Source organism: Halichoeres trimaculatus, unplaced genomic scaffold, assembly GCF_033239565.1.
Source record: "Halichoeres trimaculatus isolate MK-OKI-2021-1 unplaced genomic scaffold, fHalTri1.1 fHalTri1_scaffold_20, whole genome shotgun sequence".
NCBI classification, from domain to species: domain Eukaryota; kingdom Metazoa; phylum Chordata; class Actinopteri; order Labriformes; family Labridae; genus Halichoeres; species Halichoeres trimaculatus.
This window is the reverse complement of record NW_027437198.1, coordinates 2,037,526-2,052,040: the sequence shown is the minus strand read 5'-3', so window position 1 is coordinate 2,052,040 and position 14,515 is coordinate 2,037,526. Positions and strand designations below refer to the sequence as shown.

The window sequence follows — 14,515 nt, the reverse complement described above, 5'->3', positions numbered from 1 at the left end:
AAATTAGCCAGCGGGACAAGCCTGGTCCCGGTCAGGCTAAACGTCAGGCTTACCTTAGCTGCGTCTCAGAGAAGGTCTGATGGGCTTCTGAAAGACGCCTTGTGAACTGCAGGTGTCACATTAAATGAATTTATAACTGTAATGAATGATGTTCGTGTTCGGAAACATAAATTGAGACCTTTTGGTAACTTTCCTGACAACTCCTGCTTAAAACCCCAAAAGTCAGAGGGATCGTGAGGCCCCTCTTTCACAGTCCGTATTCATACCGAAAATCAAGATCAAGCGAGCTTTTGCCCTTCAGCTCCACGGGAGGTTTCTGTCCTCCCTGAGCTCGCCTTAGGATACTGACGTTATTCTTTGACAGGTGTACCGCCCCAGTTATACTAGACTGGAATAACCGTAAATCAAGACATGTCAGATACTAGACTCTCTGGGTTAAGAGCTAAGGGTCCAGGGTAAAACATGTGGGCTGTTTGCTTCCATGTCTCTCTTTCTCCCCTGCTGAAACCCTCATCCAAACCGCCGTCACGTCCAGACTGGAATAAGCCTACTGCAGTAGCATCTTCTAAGGCCTTCCCTCCAAACAACTCAACAAACTGCAATACATCTAAAACTCGGCCCCTACCTCTTTGACCACTAAGCCCTCCATAACCAGGCTTCTTGTAGCCCTTTTTAGTCTGCCCCACTACACCAGCTCCTGTAACCTCTGATTCTTCAGAAGCCCAGCTACTCCCTACCACCTGACACCAAGCAACCAAACCTGGGGCAAACAGCTTTCACAGTCCCCGCCCTCACCCTCTGCGATGCTCTACCACTTAACATCCCAAACTGTCCCAACCTGTCCACTTTCAAAACCCTCACTGACCTACCTTTTTGGAAAATGCTTTCAATGTATTATTGCCTATGAATGTACTTTGAATTTCGCCTTTTGCTTCTTTTTCGTTTATATTTTGTTACCGTGTGTTGTTTTGTGTGATGTTTTTTTCTCTTTAAAGTGTCTATAGCAACATTGGGAGAGGAGAGGGGAAAAAAAGGTCAATTTCAGGCTATGTCCCAGAGGGGGCGTAGTTTGAGATCAAGAAGAAAACACCTCAGCATGTAGCACATGATAACAACAGACAAAAAAAAACCTCTAAGGCTAGCACACAGCCACGGTGGGGCGCGCGTGTGCAGCCTCCTCGGACACTCACGCACCGCCCTCTTCAACTGAACTGTGACAGAGCCAAAGAAGACAAAAGTGCTTTATAAGTAAAATATATTTTTGATATTGTTCAGAGCTATGGGTTCAGGGTTCAAAGGTCACAGAGGTGGACCACCTGTTGATTCAGAGTTCTTCTCAAACTCGTCCTGCTCTGTCATCTTCATCGTCCTCATCATCTAGAGCTTCAGCCATCACCGTAGAAACAGTTGCCATGACACCCATTGCCCATAAGTGATACAAGTATTCAGGTGCATATAGAGCACGGACAGTGTGTGCAAGTTTGTATGAATGTGTAAGGAGTCGTATTCCACATGTTCACTCATAAACAGTCCGATGGCATCCTCTGAGCTGCTCTCACTGGTTGGTTAGAGAAGTGTGCGGGGCATTCAGGAGAGTGGGACAGGTGTGATGGTGGCTGTGGGAAGTTTATGACCTCAATATTTGCTGCAGCACGTCAGTGTTGAAGTTTGTGTGTGTGTGTGTGTGTGTGTGTGTGTGTGTGTGTGTGTGTGTGTGTGTGGTCTTTCCTGGTTTAATGCTGGGTCATGTTTATTGTTGTTTTGTTTTTTGTTGGAAAGGTATTGTTATTTTTTCTTCATATTACCAACACTTATAGTGTGCAATGATGCAGGTACAGGCTGCAGGTAAAGAATGCTAGTGAGGGCTGCAGGGAAAGGCCTCAGGTAGAGGTTGCAGCTCAAGGCTTCAGGTAGAGGCTGCAGCTCAAGGCTTCAGGTAGAGGCTGCATGTAGAGACTGCAGGTAAAGGCTGCAGGCAGAGAATGCAGGTAGAGAATGCTGGTAAGGTCTTCATGTCGAGGCCGCAGGTAAAGGCTGCAGCTTAAGGCTTCAGGAAGAGGCTGCATGTAGGAAGGTAAAGGCTGCAGGTAAAGGCTGCAGGTAGAGGCTGCAGGCAAAGGCTTCAGGTACAGACTGCAGGTAAAGGCTGCAGGCAGAGACTGCAGGTACAGACTGCAGGCATAGACTGTAGGTAGAGGCTGCAGCTTAAGGCTTCAGGTAGAGGCTGCAGGTAAAGGCTGCAAGTACAGGCTACAGGTGCAGCAGGTGAGTATCCAGTGATGGTGTTTGTGGTGTGACGCACTCTCCTCTGTGTTCAGTTTGTTGTGATAAACGTCAGTGTTCTGCTCCTCATGCTGTTTCCTCTCTGAACTTCAGTTTCATAAATAACCTTGTTGTTGTGACCGCACCCCCTTCCACTGTCCCTCTCCTGCACTCTGCTCTAATTTGCGTGCGCGGCCTCGACGGCGCGGGCACGCACATTGGGGGCTCGGCCCTACGCAATGGGAAGGGGGCGCGCCTGGCTGAGCGCGGAGCTCGTGTTTTCCTGTGTTGATGTGTCGCAGATTTTAAAAAGTGAGGGAGCAGGCAGGAGTTTGGTGAGAGAGGGAACACAGAGTGTGAGCGCAGAAAACAAGAGTCTACAGCGGGAGCGAGCGTCCACAGCCCCACTCAGAGACACTCAGTGACTCCATCCTCCTGTCCACAATTTGATCCGAGCTCTCAGCGCATTTGTTGTGTTTGGAGCAAGCGAAGCTGCGGCCGACATGGAGCTGTCATCTATCGGAGACCAGGTGTTTGCCGTGGAGTCCATCACGAAAAAGAGAGTCAGGAAGGTAAGGAGTGACGCTGCACTCCACTTTAAACTTATTCTGAGCTGTTAAAGAACAGAGGGAGCGCGCCGCGCTCTCTGTCACACTCTGTTCTCTGAGCAACACAAACTAGGCTACGCATGATCACAGTGTTTACACAGAGAACGCGTTTACCGAGGGCTCCAACCGGAGCTCTGAGCGCGGGAGGTTAACTCTGTTCTTCACCCTGTCCCTCATCCCGGCTCTCCTTCTGTCCCTGCCGCGGAGCGTGGACGTATTTTGAATTGGGCAGCTATAGTGAGCGTTGGAGGGGGGTGTGCATCCTGGAAGCGGAGCTACGGTCAGTGCACGGGGGCAGCTACGCAGTTTGTTTCCGTTACGGCAGCGGTTTCTGCTGCGTGATGAACCTGAGCGCTGCGTAACGGTGACCCCCTGATCCCACAGGGCTGTCAGTTTGACGCAGCACGTGTACGCTGTGAGTTATGAAGTCAAACGTGCAGACTGACGTCGTCCTGCCGTAGTAGAGCAGGTCGCAAAATTTATGGTGACGTCATGAAACGGTTAAGCGTCTTCTTCCACGCAGACTCGTTAGTCTCGCGGGATGTTGTGGATGTTGTGATACTCCGGCTCTCTACTTGAACATTGGGCAACAGCTTACTGTTGTTTACATGCCGCGTGGCCCCTCCTTCTCGGGTCCCCGCGGTGATGTTCCAGAAAGATCCCGTGCGCGTCTCAAACCGACTCGTGCGGCCATGTGTGTTCAAGTCACCGCAGAGAGGAGCTGGCCCCGCTGTCATTGACGTCATCTCGGAGAAAACCACCGTTTGAGAGGAAGGATGGCCCTCCCCCTCCTAATCCCTCCCCCATCCTTCACACACACACACACACACACACACACACACACACACACACACACACACACACACACACACACACACACACACACACACACACACCCCACCTTAAAGGGACAGGCACACTTCTCTCTTGCCGCTGTGAAATCACACTGGGGCAGGTGGACTATGAAATGTAACTGTCTCCCTCTCTCTCCTCAGGGGAACGTGGAGTACCTTCTGAAGTGGCAGGGATGGTCCACAAAGTAAGACTCTAGTCATCAGGCTGTGACCTGATACCCTCATATAAACTCTGGGACTTACTCAAACTCCTCCAAACCATCAACCAGGTTCTTAGAAAGATGGGCAGAGGATAGACTCTTGTTAATGTTTGTATGTTTGTGTGTGTGTGTGTGTGTGTGTGTGTGTGTGTGTGTGTGTGTGTGTGTGTGTGTGTGTTGATAGGTACAGCACTTGGGAACCAGAGGATAACATCCTGGACCCACGCCTGGTCCTGGCCTTTGAGGAGAAGTGAGTGATGAGTGAGTGATGATGTGATGATGTATATCCTGTGATCAGCTGACAGAGCACAGAGACTGATCCTCCTCTGACCCCCCCCCTCTCTCTCTCTCAGTCAGGAGAAGGTGCGGGCTCTGGCCTATCGGAGGAAGGGTCTCAGACCCAGGCGGCTAGTCCTGAGGGTGAGGACTCTTAAGCAGGTTTTGAGTCAGATTTTGAGGGGTGGGTTGGAGGATCGGTGTCCTCTTGTGGGTCATGAGGTTTTAGCTCACTCAGATTATGCTTGGTTGACCTCTGACCTTTGACCTGTTGCAGAATGTCTTTGCCATGGACCTCCGCAGTGCCAACAAAGCGTCCGAGAAGCCCCCCCCTCGGCTGCGCCTCTCGCTCACTCGCTCCATGAGCACAGACGTGGATCAGGGCGAGCGCCGGCACACCTGGAGGAAGATCAAAGAGAGGATGTCCAAGAGAGGAGCAGAAGGACCATCTAGCATCCGGCCTCTGAGGAATAAGGAAGAGAGGATGCAGAAGGGTGAGAAGGAGGAGGAGGAGGAGGAGTGGGGCGTGAGCAGTGAGGAGGAGAAGCAGGAGAGTGAGAGCACCTCAGAGGAGAGACAGGAGGACAGTGTATATGGTGAGTGGGTGGAGTTAAACTTCAGCAGTCCACACTGCAGCACCTCACTGTTCACCCAGGGGGCGCCACAGCAGCGCTGTTTCTCTCAGTCCATTTAACCCCTCAGACACCTGCCCCTGACTTTGACCCCTGATTCTGTCCTCTCTTTCAGGTCAGTCAGAGTGCAGCTCGCCACCTCTGCTGGAGCCACAGGACCTGGAAATGGAGGTGATGGAGGCGCCGGAGGACAGTCTGACAGACGCTGGCACAGAGACGTGGACGGACCAATCAGAAACCAGACAGAACCAAACATTCACCTGCGACCAATCAAAGCAGGATGCTGTGCATCCCCAGGCCGGACCAGAAGACCCCCCGAGTGACGGGTTTTTCTGGGGCAGAGCTGAGGAAGAAGAGTCAGAGCTTGAGTGTCCCACCTTAGAGCGAATCTCCGACTCAAGTCCAGAGATGGCGAGCATTCAGCAGAGCAGCCAGACGCCAGCCGAGGACAGGAGGGAGGAAGATGACACCATAACCATGCAGACCGGGGACCAGACTCCTCCCATTATAGCAAAGCATCCTGGGACGGTGATTGTGACAAGAGTGACTATCAACTCTCTGACGGTGACGTTCAGAGAAGCCACGGTGGCCGAAGGCTTCTTCAGAGGATTCTGAGCCACGAGAGCGTCACCTGGACCCGTTTTTCTACCTGTACATATCAGTGTTTTTAAGATAACTCACACCTTTACCAAGAACAGGTCTGAGACCACCCACTGACATGGCACCAGATTTATCTCTGAGCCCGGTTAATGACGAGGACACAAGGTAGCTACACATGATTCAATGATCCCTCAGAGACCTGGTGCAGGTTCTTCTAAAGGATTAATCTGTATTTAAGGGATACAGGTCTACACATTCACATTTTTATCTCAGATTAACTAATCCAGATCACAGAAACTGTCCACAGGGGGGCACTAAAAGCAACACCTACATAATTGGAGCACCTGCTCTGACGAGGACAGAATCAGATTCAAGAACAAAACTTGCAGAAAAACACAAATCCATATCCACAATCTGGCTGTAATCCATTTTTAATCCAGCTGGATTAAATCAAGATCCTCCTGGTGTTAAGATTCCAATTATCTCAATACTGCTCCAAAATCTGAGCACACAGACTTTTAATATCTTGGTGAAACCAATACCAGATTATCTCCTGCCTTTCTTTGATTTTATAATCCTGTTTTGATGTTTACAAACTAGATAAAAGGTTTCCTTCCATCTTGGAATCTGATCAGATTATTCCTGATGAACTGGGCCCAAATTATCAGGTGTGTGTTCCAACTCAGTGACTGATGTCATTAAGTTAAACTCAACAACTCTTCTTCCGCTCAGACCTCAGAGTGCTGACCGGCCCTCAAAGGGCTGATCTGTTCACTCTGATCTGTCCACTCTGACCCGTCCTCAGAGCTTGGACCCGTCCTCAGAGCTCTGAACTGTCAGCGCTACTTTCTACATTTTGTAAAGATGTCAGTCCCTCTGCACTTCCAGCTCACTGCATGCTGTCAGGTCGAGGTGCGAACCAAGGGCCTGTTCTGTGCTGATGGAGGGTTGTTTCAGGGGCCTGTCCTGTGCTTGGTTAAGTTTATTTCTGTCCAAGAAGTGAGTCCCGCTTAAAGTGGCACCTGTTGCTTTGCTGCGGCTCTGCAACGAGGAGCTGAGCTAAAGACGTGCTCTGTGTGTGTCGTCAATTTTGTATAGGTATATGCTTCCTGGTTCTATTTTTGTAACACAATCAATGGTCGACACTCTTCTTGGCTTCATGGGCTTCAAACGAGGAACTGTGACTCTGCTGCTGTTCACACTGCGTTCGGCCGTATCGGGCTGTATGAAGCTTTATTTATTTTTTGCATGTTCACATGTATGAGCTTCTTTAACTTGTGTCTATGAATGTGTCAGTCTGACATATGCTCTTTACAAAAATGAATTTTTATTTTAGTGCATTTCCAATAAACATGTGCAAAAGTACCTGAGTTCCTGTGTGATGATCTTTGCTCACTGTGTGGATGCTACATCCATGTCTAAATGTCAGAGACAGTCTGTTCTACTCCTGTCTGAGTTGTTTCAGTGCCATTTGTTGCCACTAGATTGCCTGAAGTTCCCAGGAAAACAGATGACATCAGGTGCCTGGACCCCAGGTGAGTAAAGGAGAAGCTTGGCTAGTTGAAACGACACAGTGCTGTGGGTCATTTTCATTTTATTATAAAAAAAAGGATTTGAGTCCACAGTTTGTTTCTTTGTACAGTAAAAAATATTAAATTAAACTCCCAAAGTCATCTCAGAAAGAAGATAGAGGATGGAGTTTGAAGGGAGGAGCAAGAAAAAGTGGAGGGTTTAAAGTCCAGGAGGAAGCAGCAAAGGCGGGATAAGGAGGACAAGAGACGGACTGAGCACGCTCAGATGTCCTCCTTTCTGTGCAACACAGTTCATTTGGATCAAACTTCCAGTTCAGAGCGAACAGTAGAATCCTACAACACCACAGGGGCCGCTAGGACACACCCATCCTCAGGGCGTTACAGGCACACAGGGATACACCCCCCCTCCCCAAGCCTTCGCTGCTCCATATATGAGGATCTCTAAAGGAAGGAGTGCACACACATTCAAGGGAGGGGGTCTGCATGTCAGCCAGGGCGCAGTCTCCCATAGTATGAGTCCAAACAGGACATGAAGACGCCACGTCCCTCTGGACATGGCAGAAACACTGAGGCTTAATTATCAGCCTGAAGACAGAAAGTGACCCCTCTCTACAGTCATAAAAAAATAGATTTCTATAGGAATCAGACCCCCCCACAAAGAAAATAAATAAGCCAAAAATTGAAAATATGCATCACGTTTGGATCGACATAAATCCACATCACTGTGCAGAACAAAAAAAGACTGCACGATGGGAAATCAATAAGTTCTTTGTATTAAATTGTTTTTTTCTGAACTCCTCCCACACGGCGTTAAAACTTCTCTTTAAAAAGGCATTTAGTCCTCTGACCCCTGAACCCCAAAAATACCTGCTTTATATTCAGGAGGTGGAGTGGAGTGGGAGGGAACCCCCCCCCCCACACGTCCCATTAGCAAAAAAATATATTAACAGAAATAAGTTACATTAGATTTATTGTACTTTATAGGGACTGCTCCTTTAGTCCTCTGCCACAGGCAGTTCAGTCCAGTCAGTCAGCTTTACTGATAACCTTTTCAGTAACATCTCTTCCAGGGCCAGCTACCACACTAAGGCTAACACGCAAATATGCTAACGCTAACACTGTCTAAGTACAGTTGTGCAAAGGATCCTGAGCCTCAGCACACTTTGACACTGTTCAGTTCCTACATGATATCCAAAGGGTTGTGGTTCAGGTTCTGGCCCAGCGGGTCCTGACCCCCACCCCCTGGCCCATGGAGAGCCGCCATGCCGCTGAGCTGGGACAGCATGGCACTCTGATCGGAGCTGAACTGATCCATAGAGTTCTGCTGGGGCGGCCCCTGCTGCTGAGGAGGTACCACCAGGCCTGGGTGGTGCTGGTTCAGGTGTGGAGACCCTGTCTGTATCTGGGGAGAGACATGATGTGGGGAGGGCTGCAGTTGCATGCGGGGGGAGGGGCTGGAATGTGGTGGCTGGGACTGCGGTCTGGGCGAAGGCTGCGGGGATCGAACCTGGTTGGCAAGGGAGGTGGGCAGAGTCTGGCCCTGCAGGTTAGGGTGGGCGGACGGGGCCATCTGCTGGGGCTGCTGGGGGCTAATAGGGTTACTGTGCTGGGCTGGTGATCCACCTGGGCCCAGGTGCTGCTGCTGCTGAAGCAGCCTCTGGTGGAGTGCCTGTTGGAGCAGAGCCTGGGAGGACTGTTGTGGGCCACTCTGAGGGGGCTGAGGGCCCTGGGGGGGCTGCTGAGAACCCGGGCCCTCAGCGCCCCCTGGCAGGCCAGACATAGCATTCTGCTGCTGCATCTGCAGGTGGTGCTGGTGTTGTAGTCTCTGCTGGAGAACCTGCTGCTGAGCTGCTAAACTGGGGTAGCCCTGACCCTGTTGGGGCTGCTGGGGGCCGTGAGGGGGACCTATGGAAGGGCCCTGACCCACAGGGGGGGGTTGCATCCCGGGCTGGCCCATGTAGCTCTGCCCCTGGGGGGGCTGCGGCTGCTGGAACTGGGCGTGGTTCATCTGCTGCTGCTGGAGGTGTCGTCTCATTAGTAGCTCCCTGAACTGAGGACTATTCAGGTTCCCCATCTGGGGCCCGGGGCCCTGCATGCCTCTGACCCCTCCTTGTTGCTGCTGCTGCTGTTGTTGTTGCTGAAGAGCTGCAACTTGCTGCTGCTGTATACTGTTAAGCATTGGCCTCTGTTGATGTAACTGTTGCTGCTGCTGGAGGTGCTGCTGTTGCTGTAATTGTTGTTGCTGTTGTTGCTGTAGTTGTTGCTGTTGCTGTTGCACTTGCTGCAGCTGAGCCATGGTTGCCATGTTCACATTCTGACCCCCCATGTGCATCCCTGGCTGTCCTGGACCTGTAGGACTCATGTTCACCTGTGGACCTCCTCCAGGCCCCCCTGGTGGACCTGGACCTCCAGGGACATTTCCTGGGACACCAGCTAGTCCCCCAGGCCCCCCAGGCCCCCCCTTGTACTTGGAGGCCCTCTGTTTAATGAAGGCAGCCATGAGCTGAGGATTGGAGCGCAAGATGTTCAGGACTTGTTGTTGCTGCAGTGGTGAGCTCGGCGAGCGGAGCGTCCGCAGCAGGTCCTGCAGGGCGGCTTGGGGGATGTTCCCCCCTGCAGTGATCCCTTGTGCCCCGGCAGCTCCAGAGACCCCTGTTGCCCCTCCTCCTGCAGTCTGCTGCTGCTGTGTGCTGATGTTCAGCAAAGCAGCGTGGCCTGGAGCCTGTTGGTGCTGCTGCTGCTGCTGAGCCGCCATCATGGCTGGATGGTTCATCTGTGACATCATGGCTTGTCTCTGCTGGGGGGGCACCCCTGGGCCCCCTACCCACTGCTGCTGCTGAGGGCTCTGGAGCGGGGTCCCCATCCTCTGCTGCTGGAGCTGGATTTGGGGTGGAATCTGTCCCGTGGGAGGGTTACCCTGCTGTGGGGGTGGCTGCATGGGCCCTCCAGGACCCACCACAATCCCTCCTGGGGCCCCTGGTTGTGGATCCACATGACTCCGAGCTGCTTGGTTTTGAGGTCCAACCATCCCTGTAGTCCCAGGGTGTCCCATGTTTATTTGGGGGCCCGGGCCCTGCTGGTGGTGAGGGGGTATTATCCCTGGGGCTGTTTGTCTCTGCAGCGCCATCTTCCTCTGGGCGTCAGCAAACTGCTGGATCTTCATGGCTATCTCTACGGCTGCAGGGGGGGGGGCTGAGGGCGGCTGCTGCTGAGGCAGTGGGGTTGGACCCTGGTTAGGGGATTGTTGCAGTCCAGCTGCTCCGGCTGTTGCTGTTCCTCCTTGCTGCTGCTGGGGAGGCGTTGCAGAGCCAAGGATTGGTTTCCCCTGGGACTGATGAAGAGGGGAGGAGCCTGGAGGCCTCCCAGTGTACAGGGGCAGGTTGCTGGGTTCCTGTTGGAGCTGCTGAGGGTTTGCTACACCCTGCTGCTGCTGGACCTGGGGATGAATCTGCTGCTGAGGAGAGCTCATCATCCCCCCAACCCCGCATCCTCCGCCTCCTGCACCCCCAATGGCCTGGAAAGTGTGGTGGAGTGGGTGCTGAGGGAGCAGTCCACCCTTTGAGGGAACCCCACCTGGTGGTTGTTGTTGCTGCTGCTGGACCCCAGGACCAGGACCCAGACCCTGCTGAGGACAAGGGGTCATAGCCTGAGTCGGCGTCTGTGGTGTGGGGGGTTGAGTCCCAACAGAATTTGGGGTGCTGGGAGCTGTTGCGCCATTATTACCCGGTGATGGAAGCCCTGGAAGGGGTACTCCAGATGCGCCCCCTGCAGGCTGGCCCACACGTTGCATGCTGGCCATCCTCCTCCTCAGCATCTGAGCCTGCTGCAGGCGGTGCTGTAGCTGTTGCTGGCGCAGCTTCTGCTTGATGTTGAGACAGAAGGGAACAGGACATTTGTTCTCCTGGCAGTGCTTGGCGTGGTAGCAGCACAGAGCAATCAGTTGCTTGCAGATTGGACAGCCTCCGTTGGTTTTCCTCTTGCAGCTCTTGGTGTGCTGCACCACGCGCTTCATCTTCTGGCAAGATGGCAGGGAGCAGTTAGCGTTGCGACACTGACAGGCATGGACTAGAGACTGGATGCAGCGCTGGATGCTGAGCCGGCGAGAGTCTCCTGGGCTCTGAGTGGCCGCTGCTGCGGAGTGGTTGCTGTCGTCGTCCAGGCCCAGACCCAGTTTGTCCATCTTGTGCTCGTGTCCTTTGGTGTTGTAGCAGGTGATGCACAGGTCGTAGTCCTGGTCGGGAAAATAAAGTTTAGAGTGTTAGAAAAGAGGACAGATAAACTTTGTTCATCAAGTTGTCACAGAGACAAAAGATGATCTAAAAGTGTTTACACTCTGACTTTGTTAAACTGCAGCTGATGACTGATTGAAGCTGAACACGTTTTTGTCTCTTTTTGTTCTAAACTTAAACTCATCACTGTGGGACTAAAGACTGCTGTGTATCTGCAGTTTCTGCAGTGTCTGAGTGCGTCCTCACCTCGCACACGGTGCAGTGGAAGCGCGTCTCCACATGGTGCTTGCACTCGTTGCAGGTGTAGACAAAGCGGTCCTGACTCTGGTTGTGGAGCTCCACTAGCATACACATGGAGCTCCACTTGGACCGCCGCAGAGAGCTGAACTCCAGGTGTTTGTCCCGTGCCAGTGTCAGGAAGGCGTCTCGGCCGTCCATCAGGTCACACGCCATCAGGGGGTCGCAATCAGTGATGGGGGGCAGAGAGTTGGCGGAGGGCACAGCAATGAGGCGGATTACAAAGAAGACCTGAGGATAAGAGCAAAGAGGATGAGCTAAAGGTCCAGATACCAGCAGAATTCAGCAGAGACGAGCCAAGACCAGCTGAGACCAGCTGACACTAGCTGATTGGCTGCTCAGAGCTGGATCAACACTGAATTAGTTTCTGGATCAGTCCAACATGCAGCCATTGAGCACCTTGGGCATCACATCAGCCAGCCGCTGGCGTTATGTACCTCTTTGTGTTTCTCCATGGTGGCGTAGAGCTTCTGTGAGAGGTCATTGGACACGTTGGGCAGCCCCGGTTTCTTCTTGTTGCCTCGGCTCAGGCTGCTCTTGTTCTTGCTCGTCTTCTTATTGTTCTTCTTTTTGGCATTTTTGCTGTCGCCTTTGGTGGCCTAAAGATTAGAGTAAAGGTAAATGAACTTTTATTAAGATTAATAAATACAGACCTCTGGTTAATATCTGACACAGGGGTGATGTACTCACATCTGTGCTTTCGTTGGATGTGCTGTTCTCCTCCCTCTTCCTCTCCTCCTCTTCCTGTTCCAACTCCTTGATGCTCTCCTCCAGCACGTTGGGCCAGAAGTCACCCTCAAAGTAGGGCAGCTCCTTGGCACTGGTCAGGCGGTCCTCTGTGGCCTGCTTGAAGATGTCCTGATGGACACAGACACAGAGTCAGGTTTACCCTTTCTCCAGGATCAGGAACCTCTCAGCACACAGCATGATGAAACTTCAGGAGGACCTGAACCCAGGCTTCATCCTAAAAAGAACTCAGACCTCATCAGGGTCTTAGGGTCAGTTACATTTGTCAGAGATGATCTATTGGTGGGGACGTGTCAGCGTACCTTATAGTCATGAACGATGCGCTCGGACACTGCTTTGTCCAGCATCTTCTTGTACCACTCCTGCAGGCGCTTGGGTTTGGGGATCTTCTGGTCCACTGGGTGACAGTGGAAGATGTAATCGTCTCCCTCACTGGGAGGGCAGGCCCAGATATGTCCTGTAGTAAACCTGGAGACACCAGGAGACAACAAACACAATTAGAGTCTGTGACAGCTTCAGGATCGGGACAGAGCAGCTCACAGAACTGCCGCCTGCTCACAGAGGATAAAACTCTGCTGCAGGTGATAGGTCAGAGCTGCTTTCTTACCCCTGCCTCTTCACGTACTCCAAGTACCCCAGCAAGATCTCATAGTAGACGGCAGTCCTGAGGTGTCGAGGTTTAAAGAAGTGCACGCTGTCCAAATAAGAGATGTAAACTCGTCTCTGATTGGGCGGTGGGCAGTCAGAGCCGTACTCCTGGACATGCATCCCAAAAAAACACACGTCTGTGCCATCGATGTCTTCAAAGGCAAACAGAGCCTTCATCCTGTACGGGAAGGACTCAGACATCTCTCCTGAGTCCACAAACCTGCAGGGAGGAGGGGGGGGGGGTTAAAGGAGGAGGGAGATGAGGTAAGTTAGCAGAGGAGAGCCAGAGATGGAGGAGGATGGGGAGAGATGGAGGAGAGAAGGCTGAACATAATGCAGACAGTGCTTAGAAGACTGTAGTGCCCTCTGAGGGAGTCATCATCATCATCATCATAATCATCATCATCATCATCATCATCTCACCTGGACTTCATGCCTGGCTTCACCTCCACCGTCTTATCTGAGACATGGACCACTCGGATAGTGACCTCTCCAGTCTCAGGGTGGTGCTGACGCTTGAGGTAGTCGTTCACTCGAGTTTCCAAATAGCTTCCCAGCTTGGTCTGTGGGAGTCCTGCAACACACACACCATATAAGACAGGGAAGCATGTTTTACACAGATACAGACACAGACACACACAGACACACACAGACACACACAAACAGACACACACACACACACACACACACAGACAGACAGACAGACAGACAGACAGACAGACAGACAGACAGACAGACAGACAGACAGACAGACAGACAGACAGACAGACAGACAGACAGACAGACAGACACACACACACACACACACACACACACACACACACACACACACACACACACACACACACACACACACACACACACACACACACACCCACAGAGCCTGAAGGAAAGAAGCGGTCAAGACATGGACAGACACGGTGCAAGTCACTTACTTTTGGCGGCATATTTATTCTCTTTCCTGGTCTTGTTGGATTTTTTGAGACAGTGGTCACAAACAAAGCTGTGAACAAGGAAGATTGAGAATTAACCAGAAAGTTTCACACTCACACACAAAGTTAAAACCATTACGCGTGTTTACAGAGCAGTGCGTGTGCAGAGCAGAGTGTGTGTAGTGTGTTTGACAGCTTGCTCACCCTGAAGGCCAGATGGTTTCATTATGCAGGACACAGATTTGATGCATTTTACGACCACAGTCGGTACATTCAACCAGTCTGAGGACAGACAGACAGACAGACAGTCGGACGGACGGACAGACAGACAGACAGACAGACAGACAGACAGACCGAGGGGGACAAAATCAGTGATGAAGCTTCCATTCACATGTTCAGGATGTGTCTTGTTAAAATAAATAAAGAAAAAAAGGTTTATAACTGAGGACTTAAGTTTAATTTCCTGTTTTAGAGTGTGAGCTGTAAGCGTTAACCTTTAATCTGGGGTAAATCTGAGTGTTAGTACGAGGTGTATTCTAAGAGTTAGTCTGTGTGTTAATTCAAGAGGTAATCTGTAAGAGAATCTGAGTCTGAGATTTAATCTGAGTAAATCTGAGTGTTAATCTAAGAAGTAATCTGAGAGTTTATCTGGGAGTTAATCTAAATTAGTCTGAGCAATAGACTGGGAGTAAACTTAA

General features: G+C 51.5%; 2 protein-coding genes across 6 annotated transcripts in view; one reads left to right on the top strand and one right to left on the bottom strand.

Moving 5' to 3' along the window:
- The first annotated feature begins 2,501 nt into the window (after positions 1-2,501).
- cbx7a (chromobox homolog 7a) lies at positions 2,502-6,787 on the top strand. Its single transcript, XM_074696282.1, has 6 exons — positions 2,502-2,834; positions 3,866-3,909; positions 4,109-4,174; positions 4,278-4,344; positions 4,478-4,796; positions 4,948-6,787. Exons 1-6 carry the CDS (start codon positions 2,766-2,768, stop codon positions 5,445-5,447), a joined length of 1,065 nt encoding a protein of 354 aa, XP_074552383.1. The 5' UTR covers positions 2,502-2,765; the 3' UTR covers positions 5,448-6,787.
- Positions 6,788-6,948: 161 nt separating this feature from the next.
- The window catches only part of ep300b (EP300 lysine acetyltransferase b), a 30,358-nt gene continuing 22,791 nt past the window's right edge, over positions 6,949-14,515 (bottom strand). For 3 of the 5 annotated variants that reach the window (XM_074696276.1, XM_074696278.1, XM_074696279.1), the window contains exons 22-30: positions 14,022-14,099; positions 13,821-13,888; positions 13,309-13,459; positions 12,845-13,105; positions 12,540-12,705; positions 12,181-12,348; positions 11,928-12,089; positions 11,440-11,721; positions 6,949-11,195 (exon numbers count right to left, since the gene is read on the bottom strand). In XM_074696276.1, coding sequence (XP_074552377.1) covers positions 8,145-11,195; positions 11,440-11,721; positions 11,928-12,089; positions 12,181-12,348; positions 12,540-12,705; positions 12,845-13,105; positions 13,309-13,459; positions 13,821-13,888; positions 14,022-14,099 — 4,387 coding nt within the window. In that variant the 3' untranslated portion in view covers positions 6,949-8,144. The remainder of the gene's footprint in view (positions 11,196-11,439; positions 11,722-11,927; positions 12,090-12,180; positions 12,349-12,539; positions 12,706-12,844; positions 13,106-13,308; positions 13,460-13,820; positions 13,889-14,021; positions 14,100-14,515) is intronic. The other 2 variants (XM_074696280.1, XM_074696281.1) reach the window with 1 other exon arrangement.